The sequence below is a fragment of the Aspergillus sydowii genome (assembly GCF_001890705.1).
Source record: "Aspergillus sydowii CBS 593.65 unplaced genomic scaffold ASPSYscaffold_4, whole genome shotgun sequence".
Taxonomy (NCBI): Eukaryota; Fungi; Ascomycota; class Eurotiomycetes; order Eurotiales; family Aspergillaceae; genus Aspergillus; species Aspergillus sydowii.
In genome coordinates, this window is record NW_024467862.1 from 1,656,056 (window position 1) to 1,672,487 (window position 16,432).

Consider the following 16,432-nt stretch of genomic DNA (forward strand, 5'->3'; position numbering starts at 1 on the left):
GTGGTCTTGAACAGGCATCGACTTGCGCCTCTTGGTCGACAGTGTCTATGGCTGGGTCAGATAACGATGTAATCTACTCTTCGAAGCAAATGTGGGATTGATGCATTTGATGAAGAATCATTCCGAGAAACTTGACGGCTTCTCGCACATGCTTGGCTGGCATTCTGCTGCCATGGCGAGGATTATTAGTATCCTAAGCAAGGATGAGGCAGGAGACAGAACACCAAAAAGTGCATAGCTCAGCGAACGCAGTTTATGCACAATTTGCCATCTGAATAAGTCCTTTGAGGTTTGATGGGGAGTCCTGGAGTTATTGGAAAGAGAATGGCGAGGAGGAGGTAGTAGCCCAAAGCGGAAATGATGGCAGAAACGCCAAAAGACGCGTCTCCCGCGTTCCGTCCACTTTCTCAAGTCCGCAACAATCAATCAATCGGCTCTCCAGAAACTTACTGCGAAAGCAGATTTATTTCGACAACCTTTGCTTGACTACAGTCAATGTGTTAGTGAGAAAGTAAACCGTCACAATATGGCTGCAGAGGAACAATTCTTGTGTCCTCCGAGGTTCGCATCTCCGCACTCGAAGCTTGTTATTTGCTTCGCTAATTATGAACGATTCTGCTTAGTACGGAACAACATGAGCCTGCGCAACGAAAACACTCTGTCTACAACCCTTTAGACACGTTCCGACTCCCTCCTGGCCAGGAAAGGCAATACCAACAACAATATGGAGATATGTACTTCTTGCGACTGGCGAAGCTGAAGCCAGCGGTCGAAGCGGTTGCTGTCGAGGCTTGGGAAGGATTTAGCGTACGATTTACCCTTTGAACTTGGAGATATACTTTCCTTGTCGCTAACTTGTCCGTGGGATCGCAGATTGCAGGAGAGTATGCCCGTCGCGTGGAACGAGTACTTGATGTTCGACAAGGAGAACTTTGCTGGGTTGCGGGCACAATATATATGGAGATGCCATTGAAGCCCAATATCTTGGATGATCTTACGAAAGATGTAGGTTGTTATCAAGTAATTTCCTAGAGGCCGGTTCTGATCCCCAGTAGAACTTTACAACAGCTCCCCCTCCTCGCCGAACCTACCAAGACCCATCACACCCAGAGTTGACAGAGATCATGCTTGAAGACGAATCCGGACGACTGCGCTTGACGGGAAGCAAACTTCGATCGGTCCAACTAGCAACGGGAGTCATCATTGCCGTGCTTGGGACGGAGAACGCAAATGGCGATTTCGAGGCGATTGATATCAAGGTACCCGATCTCGCTCGACAGCCACGACGATGGGAGAGAGATGATGCATCATCGGAGACGTCAAAAAAAGGTAAAATCGCATTGGTTAGTGGTCTAGGTATTACGGGGACCTCAAGTGACAGCCTCGCCCTCGAGCTCCTGACGGACTATCTTTTGGGCTACACGGGATCATCTTCTCAGAAGGACGAGGCTGGTTCACTACCAGATGCTAGCGGGATTACCCGGTTGATAATTGCTGGTAACTCACTCGGGGTGAGTACCATCGAGGCGGCACCAGCATTGGAAAACGGAGCTTCGGGAAAGAAAATTGCGCAGCACAAGAAGTACGGATACGACGCTTCGGCGTACAATGCGTCGCCGATTACACAACTAGACGCTTTTCTCGCAGAGCTTCTGCCTAGTATACCAATTACTCTCATGCCAGGCGAAAGCGACCCGGCAAATTTTGCGCTGCCTCAACAGCCAATCCACCGCGCAATGTTCCCGCGTGCGAGGGCATACTGCGCCGCACCACCAACTGGAGAAGAAAAACCGGAACACGGTTGGTTCGATAGCGTGACGAACCCTTGGGAAGGAGATGTAGAGGGGTGGCGGCTGTGGGGTAGCAGTGGGCAGAATGTGGACGACGTGCTTCGATACTTAGATTTTGCAGATGAGGATGGAAATATTGACACTGACGGGGACGTGGAGGCTAGGACACGGATCATGGAGGCCATGCTGCGGTGGAGATGTGGAGTTCCCACTGCTCCAGATACAATATGTAAGTTTTCAAGCCGGTTGGTTTCGTCTGCGATATTACATATTGACTGTCGATACAGGGTCCTATCCATTCCAGACAAACGACCCCTTTGTTATGCAGAGTTGCCCGCATCTTTTCTTCACAGGTAACCAGCCACGGTTCAAGACCGCCACTATAGAAGGCGACGCACCATTAAAACTGAGCGGCGAAGACACAGAGATGGGGGGAACTGAGGAGGATTCGTCCTACCCAACGGTCCGCCTTGTATCAATCCCCAAGTTCCGGGAATCGGGCGAGCTGGTCCTGGTCGACACCGAAACCCTGGAAGTCGAAGTAGTCAAATTCGGCGCCTTTGCGGGGAAAGAAGAGAAACAATAATGCATGAAGCCGTATATAGACGAACCTATTGAACTCATGATGATGACTTGCACGTCCTCTTCAAGTCTTCCTAAAATGCAGCATCCCTCCTCCCGTCAACCCAATTCCCATGCAACCCGGGCCTCAAACGCACCGGCAACAAAATCCTCGCCTTCACTCTGCTAAAATCCTCCGTATCAACTAGATGCAGTTCACTCTCCATGGCCTTATAGTTATTCACCAACGCCACTAAATACCCATCCCCCTCCTGTGCCTCATCATTACGGGGGATAAACACCGGCTCCTGGACCATACGCGTACTCCCGGGGAAATAAACCTCCATCTCGCCGGTCTGGTTATCGAAGTGCGCAAGCGCATTGTACAGCGGGTACCCGCCGCCTAGGTTTGGCTCAATACGCGGGAAGTCCGTGCCCAGGGCAGGATCCATCATGGTGAAGAAGCAATGTCTGTAAGGTTGGGTCGCGAAGCGGTCGTCGATCCGATAGAACTCGGAGTTACTGCTTTCGAGGACTTGTGGCTCGGAGAGGGCAAGGTCGGGATCTGTTGAGCAGTGTGGGTTTATTATGCTGAAGCGCACGAGATTTGAGTGGATGGAGCTGGGTGGCGGGCTGTTCCCTTGGGCGTCTGGCCACCAGAAGAAGACATTTTTGTCACTGAGGCCGAGATCGATCATGATGTTGCCGTGTGGGTCTTCGTAGGCGTTTGCGATATGTCCGGGGAAGGAGTTTTTGTAGTGGAACCACTGTTGGTGTAACTGGTTAGACCTGGCTGTACGATATACTGGCAATTAGGGCAGCGACCTTCACGTCTGTGGATTTGGCTCCATGTCGCGGGAGGACTCCGAGATACAGCGGTGTCTTGGGGCTCCATTGCCAGTGCTCTCCACCTTGTTTCAGTCTCTCGAGGTCGCATACTTGGGGGATGAGTGGGAAGATAACCTGTTGCGGTGAGTGCTTGTCCCATGGAGTCATTTACTACACGTCCGGGTCTTGGGTATAAACTCACCCAGTTCTCCGTAACGGCAAAATCATGGATCATAGCTACGACCGGCGCCACCAGCCAGACCACTTCGGTGAATCTACCATCAGGAGCAACATTGTAATAACAAACATCTGGCGTTCCATCGCCCCGGGCTTCATATCCAAAGCAGACCATGTCGCCTGTTTTCGGATCAAACTTTGGATGCGCTGTAAACGTCAAACTCGGCAGCTGGCCGTCGAAATCATAGAGACCTTTCGTCTCTAGCGTGACTGGATCCAGAGCGTATGGAGGTGAATCCTCCTTCAATGCTAGCAGTTGCCCATTGAAGTATACAATGTTCGTGTTGGCCGTGCTGCGGACTTTAAACTCCACAGCGTCCGTGAATCTGTTGCGGTATTTGCCTGATATACCATTAGTAACTTGGAGACTAAGGCTACGCAGGTAAAACTTACCAATAAGCGCCTGCTGGGCCTTTCTCTCACGCATGAACTTTTCCGTCTTCACATAGCGCTGTTTGAAAGAGACCTTGCCGTCCTTGATTCGGAATGCTGAGATGTTGCCGTCGCCGTTGAACCACTGTTGCGTATTTAATTACACGATAAGACGGCACTCAAGAGACAGTACTTACAGGATCATCTTCAATAAATGGAGGAAGCTGGGGATCCGGCATAACCCTGTAAAATACACCATCGATTTCCTTCGGAATCTCCCCAAGTACTTGTAAATCGGATGCTCCCCCTTCAACCCTGCAGGGCCTCATGAACCCAGAGAACTGGGGCCGGTTGGGAAATGCCATTGACATAAATTAGAGAGATGTTCCAGGTATGAGAAGACCACTTTATGCAGTGTACAGGTATAAGGATACCTGTTGAGCACCGGGGGATATATCCAACGGCTTTCTGCCCGTGGGGGGGGGGATCGCTTCTACCTTAACCCCACCATACGAAAACGGGGTAAATATAGCTTCGGGGGCTACTGCTAACTTAGTTGCATGAAATCCGCTGAGTCAGTGCTAAATGTCCATCAATTAAGGCGGTTCTTCCCCGCCATCCTGCGATCCTCTCCGATGACCGCGTCGATCTAGGTTGGGCTTGTTGCTAAGACCATCAGGACTAAGTCGGATAAACGGAGGATAAAACTTTAATGGAAACTTAGTCTGGATGTTTATATCTAACTCTAAAGACTATTGGCAAACGAACCATCTTCTTGGAGGGGATACAATAGCCATGGATATATATATATATAATATTCGAAATCACGCTCCCTACACGGATATATATGCAGACTGCAAATAGAATTATCGCCAAAGTTATCTAAACGTCTCTACTAACTGTTTACTGCAGTATATCCATATCGCCCAGGTTGTTGTTCCCCTGTCTTATTATTACCGTAAGCCCCACCTCATCCGACATTTCGCACTGCAGTTCATTTTCTTCACCAACACTTGAAAGGACTCTCTAGGGAACAAACCAAAACCCACCATGCTCTTAAACGCCACGACTGGTCTGTAACTATCTCCAGTGCCATTATACTAGTACACTAACCAAATTATAACAGCTATCTCCACCCCGTCAGTCCTGCTCGTGCCGTACTCGAAATGGCACGTCCCGCGGTATCACGAGTGGATGAAAGACGAGGTACGCCTTACAATAATACCCACTATCTACCTATCCATCAAATAAACACATAATAAAGAGAAAGAGCCAAAAGAAGGGAGTAAAGGGAGTAACACTAACCCGAAGTAGGAAATCCAACAAGCAACAGCCTCAGAACCACTAAGCCTGGACGAGGAGTACGCCATGCAGCAGTCGTGGCGGAATGACGCGGACAAACTCACTTTTATTATTTGTCTCCCCCCTGTTGCGGGGCGAGGATTGAATCTAAATCTAAATCTAACAGACGCAGACGACAGTTCCGCGCGCATGATCGGGGACATCAACCTCTTTCTTCGAGTCGATGATGGGGAGGAGGGCGTTGAAACGCCCGAAATCATTGGCGAGATTGAGCTCATGGTTGCGGAGAAGAAGGACCAGGGAAAGGGGTTTGGGAGAGCTGCACTGCTTGCGTTCTTGAGGTATGTGCTTGGGCGAGAGGGGGAGGTGGTGGGGGAGTTTGTGAGAGGGGATGAGGGGGCTCGGAAGGCATTGGGGGATACGACGGGGAAAATGAAGTTTGCGGCGTTGAGTGTGAAGATTGGGAAGGGGAATGAGCGGAGCTTGAAGCTTTTTGAGAGTCTCGGGTTTGAAAAGGTTGGTCAGGGGCCGAATTATTTTGGGGAGTGGGAGTTGAGGAGGACGGACCTGAGCAGTGCGGAGGTGGATGGGTATAGGGAGGTTGAGTATAGGAGGACTGCATAGATTGATTGATTCATACTAGATATAATTAGGTATAGAGCTACCACAACTGCACGAATGACACGAATCTCCTCCACCGAGGCATGGCGTTATACTCGTCCAACTCCTTCATCTCCTCGAACCCGAGAGTTCGCCGCCCCGTCTGCAGGTCAACTGTTAGAGGGTCACGCAGCTTCGTGCGGAATATCAGTTTGTAGCCAATTGCACTGAAAACGATCAAGACCGTTCCGAACATGTACTGGAAGAAGTAATATGCAGTCGGTGTATCGGAACCCTGTATGAAATGAACGAAGTTCCACCCCTAAAGTAGAGACAAAGCAGAGAAGAGAACCGAAGAAACTTACAATAGGGTACAGAGCAAGATAAAAAGAAGTCCCAATATAAAAGCAACAGCAGGTAAACAGCCAAGCGGGCGGAAACGGCCAGAGGGCGCACTTCCATGCATACGTCTCCGTGAAAAGAGGATCATTCTGAGCCCTGAGTGCTGCGCGGAAGCGAAACGATGTAATTGATATGACAAGCCACACCATGAAGTACCCTGTGCTGGCAATCTGCGACAGCCATTTGAACCCTGTTATCCCCTCGCCGCTGAGATTGATATATGTGAGGGTTACGCAGAGAAAGCTCGTGATGGCCAGAGAGATGCGAGGACGTCCGCGTGAGTCGACTTTCGACACCCACGCAGGGATTATGCCCTGGTGAGCCATAGATTGGAGTATCCGCGAGGCGATGAAGAAACTTTCTGCTGCAATGGCTGCGACAGCGAAGATGATGGCCACGTTGAGGACATCAGGGAGACCCTCGATACCGGCTTGGTTGATCGCAATGACGAATGGGGAGGAGGCAACGCCCGAATCGCTCCCGAGGAGATTCCCATTATATGGGGAAATCAAGACCCCAATCAATGCCACTGAGATCAAATAGAACACAGTGACTCGGATGGGGATGAGGAATACAGCATGCGCGACGGAGAACCTGGGGGACTTGGACTCCCCAGCGAGAAACCCGGTGAATGTATTGTCGCCAATTGCCAGGATCGCCAGCAGGACACTATTTCCGAATCCCTTGAATTCATTCAAAAAGGCCTTTCCGTCCTGCCAGTTTTCTCCGTGATGGACGGTGCCTTCTGGACCGATGCCAAACACGAGCGCAACTCCCACGATGATGAAGATGATGAGGACCAGGATTTTCAGGATCGCTGTAAAGTACTCGAACCACCCGAAGACAGCATTTGGCAGACTGAAGATGATGAACATGAGCAGGAGAAAGACCGTTACTGCATATCGTTAGACCGTTCTCCAAGGATAAAAGGTAATGCATTGCATACACCACACGCCGTCATGGACGGAGTTCTGAGCCCAGTAGTTCACAATGACGGAAAAGAACGTAGCCTCCGAGGCAATGATGGCTGTCCAGCCAATCCACATGGAAAAGCCAGCAGCAAAGGACAGGGCTGGGTCAACCAAGCGGTCGGCATAGTCGATGAAGTTCCCAGAAGTTGGGAATGCAATCGTCATCTCGGAAACAGTGTTGAGAACTGCCCATATACACGAGCAGACCATTGCAAAGCCCAGGAAAAGCGAGCCAGCGCCGCCATCTCGCAGGTTGGACCCGGTTGAGATGAACAGACCTGCTCCGATTTGGCCTCCGAGAGAAATGACCTACAAAGTTAGATGGCTGTGGTGAGTATAGAGAGCACAGCATACATGGATCTGTCTAGGAGTAAAAGTCCGGTGGAAACCCGAATTGTTGCGCACCACTGAGACTTCACCTACACCACTGTCTGTATCGGCAGTTGACCGAGTGTTGGCCAGGCTATCTTTATTGTCTTTCTGCATCATTCAAGAGAAGGATATTTGCTAGGGTTAGCTAGGGGACCAAGCTTCGAGTTAGGGCAAGGACGTTTTATAGCTGTTCAAGGTATAACCACACCAAGAGCCATGATTGCGAGTGTATCATTCTGAATAGACCACTAGTAGAGACTAAGATAATGGCAAGAGGCAGGTCGGTGCGACGCTAAGCCTCAGTACTCCAACTGCTGTAGGTCTGACTCGTTTGTATCCATTCATTGGTGGAACTTATCAGAAATAATGGCAGGATTTGGAGTAGAAGACTACACTATACTAGAGATAGTATAACTGGTATACTCATTGTCGTCAGCTGGCGCACCGACTTGCCCTACGGCAACAAGACAAGTATATAAAAAGGCTGCAAACACACGCAACGAAAGCCATCTACCATTAAATCCCGCTACGAACGTTCGTTTCAATATGGCTTCCTCCCAGCTTACCCAGCCTATAATCATCATCGGAGGCGGGACATTTGGAACAACAACCGCCTACCATCTCACCAAAAAAGGCTACACGAATGTCACCGTCCTCGACCGCTTCCCTGTTCCCTCACTCGAGGCCGCCGGGAACGACATCAACAAAATAATCCGCACCGAATATCCAGAGCCTTTATACACTAAGCTAGCGAGCGATTCAAGAGATATCTGGCGTGACCCGAATGGCCTATTTGCCGGGCTCTACCACCCCAGCGGTTGGATTATCGGGGCCACAGACCGTTCCACGCCTTTCGTGGAAGCTTCCATAAAAAGCGCAAGGGATCTGGGTGTTGACCCCCCGCGGCTAGTCTCGACGCAGGAAATCCATCAGCAGTGGCCTGTTATGGACGGGGGCTTCCAGGGGTGGAAATCCTACTGGAGTCCGAATGCCGCGTGGGTGAATGCCCGCGAGGGTATTGTACGAATGGCTCGAGAGGCTATGAATGCCGGTGTCAGGTACATATCTGGAGAACAGGGGTATGTGAGGCAGCTGCTGTATGATGAGAAACAAGTTTGTATCGGGGTGAAGTGTGCAGATGGCACGGCCTACTTTGGGAGCCAGATTATCCTCGCGGCTGGCGCTGCGGCTGGTACTCTTTTGGATCTCGAGGGCCAGATTGTGGCTAAGGGACACGCTGTGGGACATGTCCAGCTTAACCCTGATGAGGTCGAGGAGTATAAGAGCATGCCCATCCTGGATCATCTAGAAGGAGGTAAAACGCCAGCTCGGCATAGCGCCGCCGCCTTGAATTTGGGAAATCACTGACTTTTAAAATAGGCATTCTCTTCCCGCCCCAGGAGGACGGTATCATGAAAATCGGCGCTGTCCATTTTGTGACCAACTATGCAAAGTCCCTAAATGGAATGTCGCTTCCTCGTTATCGTTCGGATAACCCTCAGGATGGGATTCCCGCCGTGGTTGAGGCTCGTCTTCGCAAATGGATGGAGACCTGTGTGCCAAGGTTGGCTCATAGAGAGTGGATTGAAACTAGAATATGCTGGTGAGCTTCCCAACTTTTCTTGTCCTCGACCATACTAATCCGGCTGTTAGGGACGGGGATATGGCCGACTACCACTTCCTCATCACTCCGCACCCCAAGCACAAGAACCTCGAAATCGCCATCGGCGGCTCGGCGCATGGATTCAAATTCCTCCCAGTGCTCGGCAAATACATTGCTGAGATGATGGAGGGTACTCTAGACCCTGAAATTGCGCAGAAGTGGAGATGGAGGCCTGGTGCGCAGTTGTCGGACTATTCAACGAATCCTCATCCAGAGAGACCTGAGGATCTGAATGATATGCCTGGCTGGGGCGAACCAATCAAGAGTTCTTTGTAAATTCCGCAGTTTAGAATGATAATGCTATCTCGTATCTCTCTGGTTTCTCCCACAGGAGGATCGTGATAAGACGCATGACTAGTAACAGCTTCCCCTCATCCATCGCTTCGGATATCTTCATCTCCAATTTATTTTCACCCAAGTTATTGCTGTTGATAATGGAGTCTCCCAGATCAGGAATTACAAGGAGTTGCTCCGGCTGTTGTAACTGTAAAAGTATGTTTCGCTCTGATATTTCTGGTCGTGGTCTAACTATAGTATAACTCCCCAGAGCGACGACGTATGAAGAAAATTAAGACTTACTGCAGAAAAGAAACCATCTTGTAGCGGATGTCATAAGCGAGGGATACCTTGCCACTATGGCATTCGCCTGCTATGGGCACATGAGGCCGACTCAATGGACATTGCATTTGGTAGAACTGGTACGAGGTGTCGACCTGGCAGGAGTAAGAAGACTACCAAGGCTGCACGTTATTTGATCCCTGGGCAGCTGCAGACCGCTCGTTTCTTGCTCAATACAAAGTCGGACGACATTTGCTGGCTTTATGACTTGGATGGACGCAGACATCATCGGGAGGTCCTCGATGCATTCACCGCAGATGGAGAGCCACAGGGATCTGGTCTTAGCAACATATCATTACCACTATCATAATGTCCATCTCTCGCAGAAATCGACCGGTTTCTTTTACACTACTGTGAGTTTGCCCTGGTCAACCATCAGCCAAGCCAACATACTGACCACACCCAGTTAGTCACTCCTGCACCATCCGCAGATCCCTCGTCGACTCCGACTACCCATGGCGCTCAGATCTGCTTCCACTGTGCTGCCAGTCAGATGGCCTCCTCCATATGGCTATCGCATGGGCCACGCATATCCTTCGTAACCAATGCGCCAACCAAGATATCCCTCGCTACGACCAGATGATTCTAGCCCGCAAATCGTTCACTGAAGTACCTCCAAGAAATGGTCCTGCAGTGCACCGGCGTCAGAGCAGTATCCTTGACTAAGACTAAAGCTGAGCGAGATGCTCTATTACTCTTAGTGATGTTCCACTGTCTCCTTGAGGTTGCGAGTGGGAGTATCAGGGAGTGGACTTATCATATGAGAGGCGCGCTCCTGATAATCAAATTCTATACTTATCCGAAGTTGAAAACCAGTCGAGAGGTCTTTAGTCATGAGGTTCTGGAACTCGTTTACAGTTCCTTTCTAGAGAGAGGTACCTTCCTTGGAACTACCATGACCGCCTCGACGGGCAATAAGGAAGAAGAAAGGTACCTCGACAGCTTGGAATGGTCAACCGGAGTACCAGCCATCTTCGCTTTCCCAACAGGACAAAGTATCTGTAAAAATAAATCCCTGCATAGGATTTCCTATCCCGCAAGCTCCTCGACATCATTTCCTCAATCAGCAACCAAGCTCGGATCGGATGCGGTCACAGCCACCGTCACAATCACGGTCACAAAAGCACCGTCCTCTGGATACATCCCAGGAATTTACAGCCCTCCATGACCATCTTCTCACCGATTTGGAAAAGCAAACGCAAACACGATCCACAGATCAGGGAAATCAAGACGCAGAGACAGACAGATGCGGCCAATCGAATGAGACTACATTCCAAAGCCTTCGAATCCGCCACCTGGATCTACCTCACGGCCCTCATCTTGGGTTTCTACCTTACTCCATGTGGGCGCTGTCCACCGCCAGCTGTGTTGTTCTCGAGGAAGAAAGGGTGAGAGTTCTTGAGTGGTTTAATGTGCTTAATTGTAATAAGCCGGTCAGTAATGTTCCTTCGACCATGGTGGTTGTTGAGGCGATATGGAAGAGGAAGGGATCTTGAGTCTGCATCTGGGGTGGATGGGGTATCATCTCGTTACAGTATGTCAGTGTCTGCAGGTATACAGGCAGAAAAGCGTGGACCTATTTGGATGGACGCAAGATGCCGTTTACCAAGGTCGATGCTTTGATTGCTTTTGTTCGTGAATGGGGTGCTGAAGCTGAACCACTTGTGATCAACGAATATCTGCTCATGGCCAGTACTTTTGGTCGGCGTAGTATCGCCTTGGATACGCAGCCGAGCCCTACACCAAGCCTGGGCGCGTCACTTCCCTTGCACAGATTCACCACTGTTGAAATGTAGGTGACGGTGGGTTAGAGCCGCTTTAGGCAAATACAGGCGGCTAGGTGACCAGAACACTAAAGTGGTCTCTCGATCGTTATGCTTGATGCAAGGGTACGTTGTGACGGGTACAATGCTACCATCACAATGCATTAGAGCGTGTATATTGTCTGTCGAGACATTCATTTCATCAGTGCATCTACCCAGAGTACAGATATCCTTTGATGCAAGGATGAGGTCAATTATGTACGCCCCCAAAGTTTGTCTGTCTTCTGGGGTTCAATAAAGAATATACTTGTTAAGTGCCTGTGACAGTATCAAGGATACGCAAGCCATCACAAACCTATTGCCACTTGCTGCCTCAGCATGTTGTAGTAACTAGTTACAGTTTGCTTTCTGTGGCAATCAAGTACTGGATTAGTTTCCTTCAGTTCTCGGCAGTCTCACACGCAGACGAAAAGAATGCATGAATACGAGAATACCAAGAGCTGAACATGCTCCGCCGTCTCCATGCAGATACAGATCGACGATCTGGACGAGGCTCCCCTGTGCAAGAACCCGCAGATCACTTCCCGGCCAATAGATGACAGACAGGACCAAGGAAACTAACGTGGCTCCGGTTTCCCCAGGTGGGACTTGGGAGGTGTGGCTACCATTCACTGAGAAATGTAGCTGCAACGTTCCAGACATCCTTGCATAGCGCATACACGAGATCTCACGACTCACGAGGTTCGGAGCCAGACAGAAATCCCAGATGGCTGAACTGAGATTCACAGGGCGCATAGTTTGTCATATTATGTGTCAGTGGCGTAGGACAAACTCTGGGGTTGCGCTGGGGTTGCGATCCGGATGGTCGGTTTTGAGGCTGATCTGTGAGGATCATCCCCTGGGGATGGCCGGAGCTGGAATACGAGCCTTGGGTATGCTGGGCGTTTTGCGTGCATACCGGGCTGAGGGTCGTTTGTTGGAACTTTGACTCTGTTGACTTGGTTGAATCTTTTCTTTCGACGTGATGAGAATCTGGTCTATAGAACAGAGAATGGAGGGCCGGGCTGGGTGTATAAATAGAGGCACGATTCCCTCCACTTCGTCTAGCATCAGTTCTTCAGTTCTCCAATAATCCATTGATCAGTCTACAACTTATCATCCCGATACCAACCACCTCGAGACCTTTAACGCAAAAATGAAGTTCACTGTCGCCATTGTTTCCGTGCTCAGGTGAGTCCTAGAACGAGCCTTTACCGTACTGTGCTAACCTCTCACTCGGTAGCTTCTGCGCCACCGGTTAGAACCCACAGAGTCTCCTTGAAAGAAGTTATAACCTCAGTTCTAACCTACCCCTCCAGGCGCCCTCGGTATCTCGTGCGGAGCCCAGGCAAGCTCCAAGGGCGTTCGCTGCGTTGCCAGAAACGAGCCCTGCCCTGGTGGTTTCCGTCCTGTCTTCTATGACGACCCTGCTCCTTGCTACAACAACCAGCGCTGCTGCGTTTGAAGTAGCAATTCTACTCACGCTCTGCACTGAGCCGGCTATGTGGTGATGGGTTGGGTTGTGCGCGGATTGTTCTTGGGGATTAGGTTAAAAGGAGATTCTGCACGGGGAGATGGAGAGCAGATAGCCGCTCTTTTAAGTATATCTAGGTACCTAGCGATATGAATAACTTTCTGCGCGGTTATCCATTGCTGTCTGTTGCACTTTCTTTGTAGGTCGAGAAAGGAAAGAGCGACTGTTTACCTAGTAGAATTAGGTAGGCAGGTCCACCGCACCTTCCGCAGATAGGCCGTGTACTACTGGCAGTAATAGGAAGGGGCGGGGCAGCGGGTGTACCTTCCTTTCATGAACTCGATCCGGTAAGACAGTTTCTAGGCAGGCACTCAGTATACCCGGCAGCCATCGATCGCACTTGCCTTTTGCATTTAGAGTATGGGCATTTCCTAAGAGGGAGGCACGATAGACGACGGGGGCATGGCCGCCTCGTGGTGACGGCTCTATGCTGCGTGTCGCTGCTGCGTCTGTTGCATCTTGATGGAGGCTAATTTGACCGTTGATATTGGGGGCTATGGGCCATTCTCTTTGTTGTCATTGGCTTATTGTTGCGTTATTCTTCATCCGCTGGTGTGCGCGGGCCCCGGTTGGTAGAGCAGTATGATTTGGGACAAAGTTTTACTCGTTGGGCAACAGAAAGACCTTGATAGTCTACTCAATGAAGTAGAGCAACGTGGGCAGGTACGCTCGAGTTGAATAGAGCCGCTTCAGCCACAACGTCGTGGTTGCCGACTAGCGCCACGCTGATCAGCAGTGCATTAGCTTGTCGTGAATCGTGATGGCCGAATCTTGTTTTCTGGGTCACTACACTTTTGACAGCTGCTAGTTGGAAAGTTGGATTCCGATGTCCGATGAATCGACGGTTGCCCAGTAAGCCAGTACTCGACAAACAATGACCGGTAGTCGCCAAGCTCCCCATCATCTGGGGTTGTGGAGAGATCTAATGCACCACCGGACTCCGGGAATTACCCTTTTCAGATGGCCCCGAGGGTCGGGCGCCCAAAGGAGAAGGGCCGATGTTATCGGGATGGGAATCTCTGAACAATGGCATTCTAGCCGACAGCGATGGCAATGGCGATCGTGAATGCGCCGCTGGCTGGCTGGGTCTCCCGCTCGGACTATTTCGAGGCTGCAGTGATGGCGACTTCACGAGTTCATTCCAGAACCACTGCAGCCAGCTGACACTATAACCGAAGCAGTTAGTAAACAGAAAAAGGTTCCCGAATCTCAGCCCATGAGGAGAAGGGCAGCTGCCTGGAAGATGGAATATCAAGCTTGATACGCGTCCTATCCTGACTAAGTCCGAATTGCGCGTGGCTTCATTGGTCAATCCCCAATAAAATACGGAACTCCGCTGGGCCTGACCCCGGATTACGAAAAATACAGGCCAACGGCACTGGTCTATTTTTGATGGTGAGCCTTCAATTTCCTTTCCTGCGCCGCATCGTCCAGGCTCGATCACTCGACTCCCTCTCTCCTCCACTTGTCCCTGTCGACTTCGTTTCCTCCGTCTGTTCCGTCTGGGGCTCAATTCTCTCGTTTTGCGCTTGTTCAACCCCTCAGCCCCGCCTACCGCCGGCCAAGTCATGCTGGCTGCCCGATCGCATTAATATACCCCTGTCTTGCGCTGGCCTGTTGTCTGCCACCCCCTCGCGGCCTCTCTGTGCCACCCTAACTCTCTTTTCAATCGAACGCTGTCTTCGAGACTCACTCTCTAGCAATGTCCACGCTTCTGCCCGAACGCCCTCGTTCAGTCCGACCAACTGCTACCGTAACCATTTCCGACGACCGCGAAAGCTCCGACGCATCTACCACTCCTTCTCCCTCCACCACAACCAGCTCCAGGAGCTTTAACACAAACCCCACAACCACGCCAGACCTGAAGAGAATACCAATGCAGAGAAAGCACTCCTCCCCGCTGGCCCCCGCCTTTATGGTGTCGGCTCCGGGAAAGGTCATTGTATACGGAGAACATGCCGTCGTGCACGGCAAAGCCGCAATGGCAGCCGCCATATCTCTTCGTTCATACCTCCTGGTCACCACCCTCACGAAGTCGCAACGCACAATCACTTTGAACTTCCGCGATACAGACTTGAACTATACATGGAACATCGACGAGTTGCCCTGGGATCTCTTCCAGCAGCCGTCAAAGAAGAAGTATTATTACGACCTCGTCACCACCCTCGACCCTGAACTCTACGACGCAATTCAGCCTCATGTTCAAGACCTTTCCCCAGATGCTCCCGAAGAAATGCGCAAGATCCACATGCGGTCCGCCAGCGCATTCCTTTACCTCTTTCTCTCGCTGGGCTCTCCGCAGAGTCCTGGCGCCATTTACACTCTCAGATCGACGATTCCTATCGGCGCAGGCCTAGGAAGCAGTGCCAGTGTTTGCGTGTGCATCAGTGCTGCGCTGCTCGTTCAGATGCGCACTCTTGCCGGTCCCCACCCCGACCAGCCCCCAGATGAAGCGGAGGTGCAAATCGAGAGAGTCAACCGTTGGGCATTTGTAGGAGAGATGTGCATCCATGGCAACCCCAGTGGGGTGGACAACACGGTATCCGCGGGCGGAAAGGCCGTGATTTTCAGGCGTGGAGATTATTCGAAACCCCCAAGCGTCATCTCACTCCCCACCTTTCCCGAGCTGCCCCTTCTACTTGTCGACACACGACAGGCCCGTTCCACTGCTGTTGAAGTCGCCAAGGTGGGCGAACTGAGGAAAGAATGGCCGGTGGTCACCGAGTCCATTCTCGATTCTATTGACAGCGTTACCACCTCTGCCGAACAAGTCATCCGCGATCCGGCTTCCGGTAGCCTATCCAAGGGTACCCTCCAGCAACTGGGAACACTCATCCGAATCAACCATGGGTTCCTCGTTTCCCTTGGTGTGTCTCATCCGCGCTTAGAGCGAATCCGTGAACTCGTGGACTATGCCGATATTGGTTGGACAAAACTGACTGGTGCTGGTGGCGGTGGATGCGCGATTACCCTGCTGCGACCCGAGTTGAAGGACGACTCTCTTCCCAAGTTGAAAACCCAACTCGATGAGGAGAACTTTGGAATATATGAGACTACCCTTGGCGGCGATGGAGTGGGTGTGCTTTGGCCTGCCGTTCTACGCAATGGAACCGACGAAGAAGGTGGCGAGGAGATTGACCAACAGAAGTTCGAAAATGCTGAAGGTACTGAGGGCATTGAACGTCTCGTTGGAGTCGGTGTCCAGGAGAAGCGCGAAGGATGGAAATTCTGGAAGCGAGCAGCTGCCTGAGATCCTGTCGCTCAACATTGCCAACTTCACCTTTTTACGATATATTCCGTCATATTTTCCCTACTCCCTTCTTTTTGGCTCTCGGCAAGTTTGTGCTCATATCTTTTAATCCGCTCTAATTGGCTTTACT

The 16,432-nt window shown here is 50.9% G+C and overlaps 8 protein-coding genes across 8 annotated transcripts; 6 read left to right on the forward strand and 2 right to left on the reverse strand.

Annotated features, from left to right (window-relative positions):
• Positions 1–526: 526 nt before the first annotated feature.
• ASPSYDRAFT_30742 (DNA-directed DNA polymerase delta subunit POL31) lies at positions 527–2,376 on the forward strand (the record flags this gene model as incomplete). Its single annotated transcript, XM_040844810.1, has 5 exons — positions 527–561; positions 624–807; positions 874–1,005; positions 1,056–2,019; positions 2,078–2,376. 5 exons carry the CDS (start codon positions 527–529, stop codon positions 2,374–2,376), a joined length of 1,614 nt encoding a protein of 537 aa, XP_040703722.1.
• Positions 2,256–4,429, reverse strand: ASPSYDRAFT_131757 (carotenoid oxygenase family protein). Its single transcript, XM_040840586.1, has 6 exons — positions 3,986–4,429; positions 3,810–3,933; positions 3,382–3,758; positions 3,177–3,314; positions 2,402–3,118; positions 2,256–2,319 (listed from the first exon to the last, which is right to left on the reverse strand). Exons 1-5 carry the CDS (start codon positions 4,157–4,159, stop codon positions 2,447–2,449), a joined length of 1,485 nt encoding a protein of 494 aa, XP_040703723.1. The 5' UTR covers positions 4,160–4,429; the 3' UTR covers positions 2,256–2,319; positions 2,402–2,446.
• Positions 4,430–4,819: 390 nt separating this feature from the next.
• On the forward strand, positions 4,820–5,813 carry ASPSYDRAFT_44316 (uncharacterized protein). The gene has a single exon (XM_040846829.1). The coding sequence runs from the start codon at positions 5,157–5,159 to the stop codon at positions 5,712–5,714; it is 558 nt and encodes a 185-aa protein (XP_040703724.1). The 5' UTR covers positions 4,820–5,156; the 3' UTR covers positions 5,715–5,813.
• ASPSYDRAFT_1175351 (uncharacterized protein) lies at positions 5,733–7,562 on the reverse strand. Its single transcript, XM_040840301.1, has 4 exons — positions 7,418–7,562; positions 7,039–7,372; positions 6,056–6,987; positions 5,733–5,985 (listed from the first exon to the last, which is right to left on the reverse strand). The coding sequence occupies exons 1-4, from the start codon at positions 7,550–7,552 to the stop codon at positions 5,752–5,754; spliced, it is 1,635 nt and encodes a 544-aa protein (XP_040703725.1). The 5' UTR covers positions 7,553–7,562; the 3' UTR covers positions 5,733–5,751.
• Positions 7,563–7,981: 419 nt separating this feature from the next.
• On the forward strand, positions 7,982–9,374 carry ASPSYDRAFT_30745 (NAD(P)/FAD-dependent oxidoreductase; the record flags this gene model as incomplete). The annotated part of the gene is made up of 3 exons (XM_040844811.1): positions 7,982–8,750; positions 8,816–9,038; positions 9,089–9,374. 3 exons carry the CDS (start codon positions 7,982–7,984, stop codon positions 9,372–9,374), a joined length of 1,278 nt encoding a protein of 425 aa, XP_040703726.1.
• A 651-nt stretch (positions 9,375–10,025) lies between these two features.
• Positions 10,026–10,488, forward strand: ASPSYDRAFT_131761 (uncharacterized protein; the record flags this gene model as incomplete). The annotated part of the gene is made up of 2 exons (XM_040840587.1): positions 10,026–10,069; positions 10,127–10,488. 2 exons carry the CDS (start codon positions 10,026–10,028, stop codon positions 10,380–10,382), a joined length of 300 nt encoding a protein of 99 aa, XP_040703727.1. The 3' UTR covers positions 10,383–10,488.
• A 2,186-nt stretch (positions 10,489–12,674) lies between these two features.
• Positions 12,675–12,983, forward strand: ASPSYDRAFT_88816 (uncharacterized protein; the record flags this gene model as incomplete). Its single annotated transcript, XM_040852066.1, has 3 exons — positions 12,675–12,709; positions 12,762–12,775; positions 12,838–12,983. The coding sequence occupies 3 exons, from the start codon at positions 12,675–12,677 to the stop codon at positions 12,981–12,983; spliced, it is 195 nt and encodes a 64-aa protein (XP_040703728.1).
• Positions 12,984–14,754: 1,771 nt separating this feature from the next.
• On the forward strand, positions 14,755–16,302 carry erg12 (mevalonate kinase; the record flags this gene model as incomplete). The annotated part of the gene is made up of 1 exon (XM_040841957.1): positions 14,755–16,302. The coding sequence occupies one exon, from the start codon at positions 14,755–14,757 to the stop codon at positions 16,300–16,302; it is 1,548 nt and encodes a 515-aa protein (XP_040703729.1).
• Positions 16,303–16,432: the final 130 nt, after the last annotated feature.

Coding starts and splice junctions, on each gene's coding strand:
- ASPSYDRAFT_131757 (XM_040840586.1), bottom strand. CDS start 4,159: ATGTCAATGGCATTTCCCAACCGGCCCCAGTTCTCTGGGTTCATGAGG. Junction 3,934..3,985: donor CATTTATTGAAGATGATCCT/GTAAGTACTGTC, acceptor AATACGCAACAG/TGGTTCAACGGCGACGGCAA. Junction 3,119..3,176: donor CCAAATCCACAGACGTGAAG/GTCGCTGCCCTA, acceptor TTACACCAACAG/TGGTTCCACTACAAAAACTC.
- ASPSYDRAFT_44316 (XM_040846829.1), top strand. CDS start 5,157: ATGCAGCAGTCGTGGCGGAATGACGCGGACAAACTCACTTTTATTATT.
- ASPSYDRAFT_1175351 (XM_040840301.1), bottom strand. CDS start 7,552: ATGATGCAGAAAGACAATAAAGATAGCCTGGCCAACACTCGGTCAACT. Junction 7,373..7,417: donor TTACTCCTAGACAGATCCAT/GTATGCTGTGCT, acceptor CTAACTTTGTAG/GTCATTTCTCTCGGAGGCCA. Junction 6,988..7,038: donor CGTCCATGACGGCGTGTGGT/GTATGCAATGCA, acceptor AACGATATGCAG/TAACGGTCTTTCTCCTGCTC.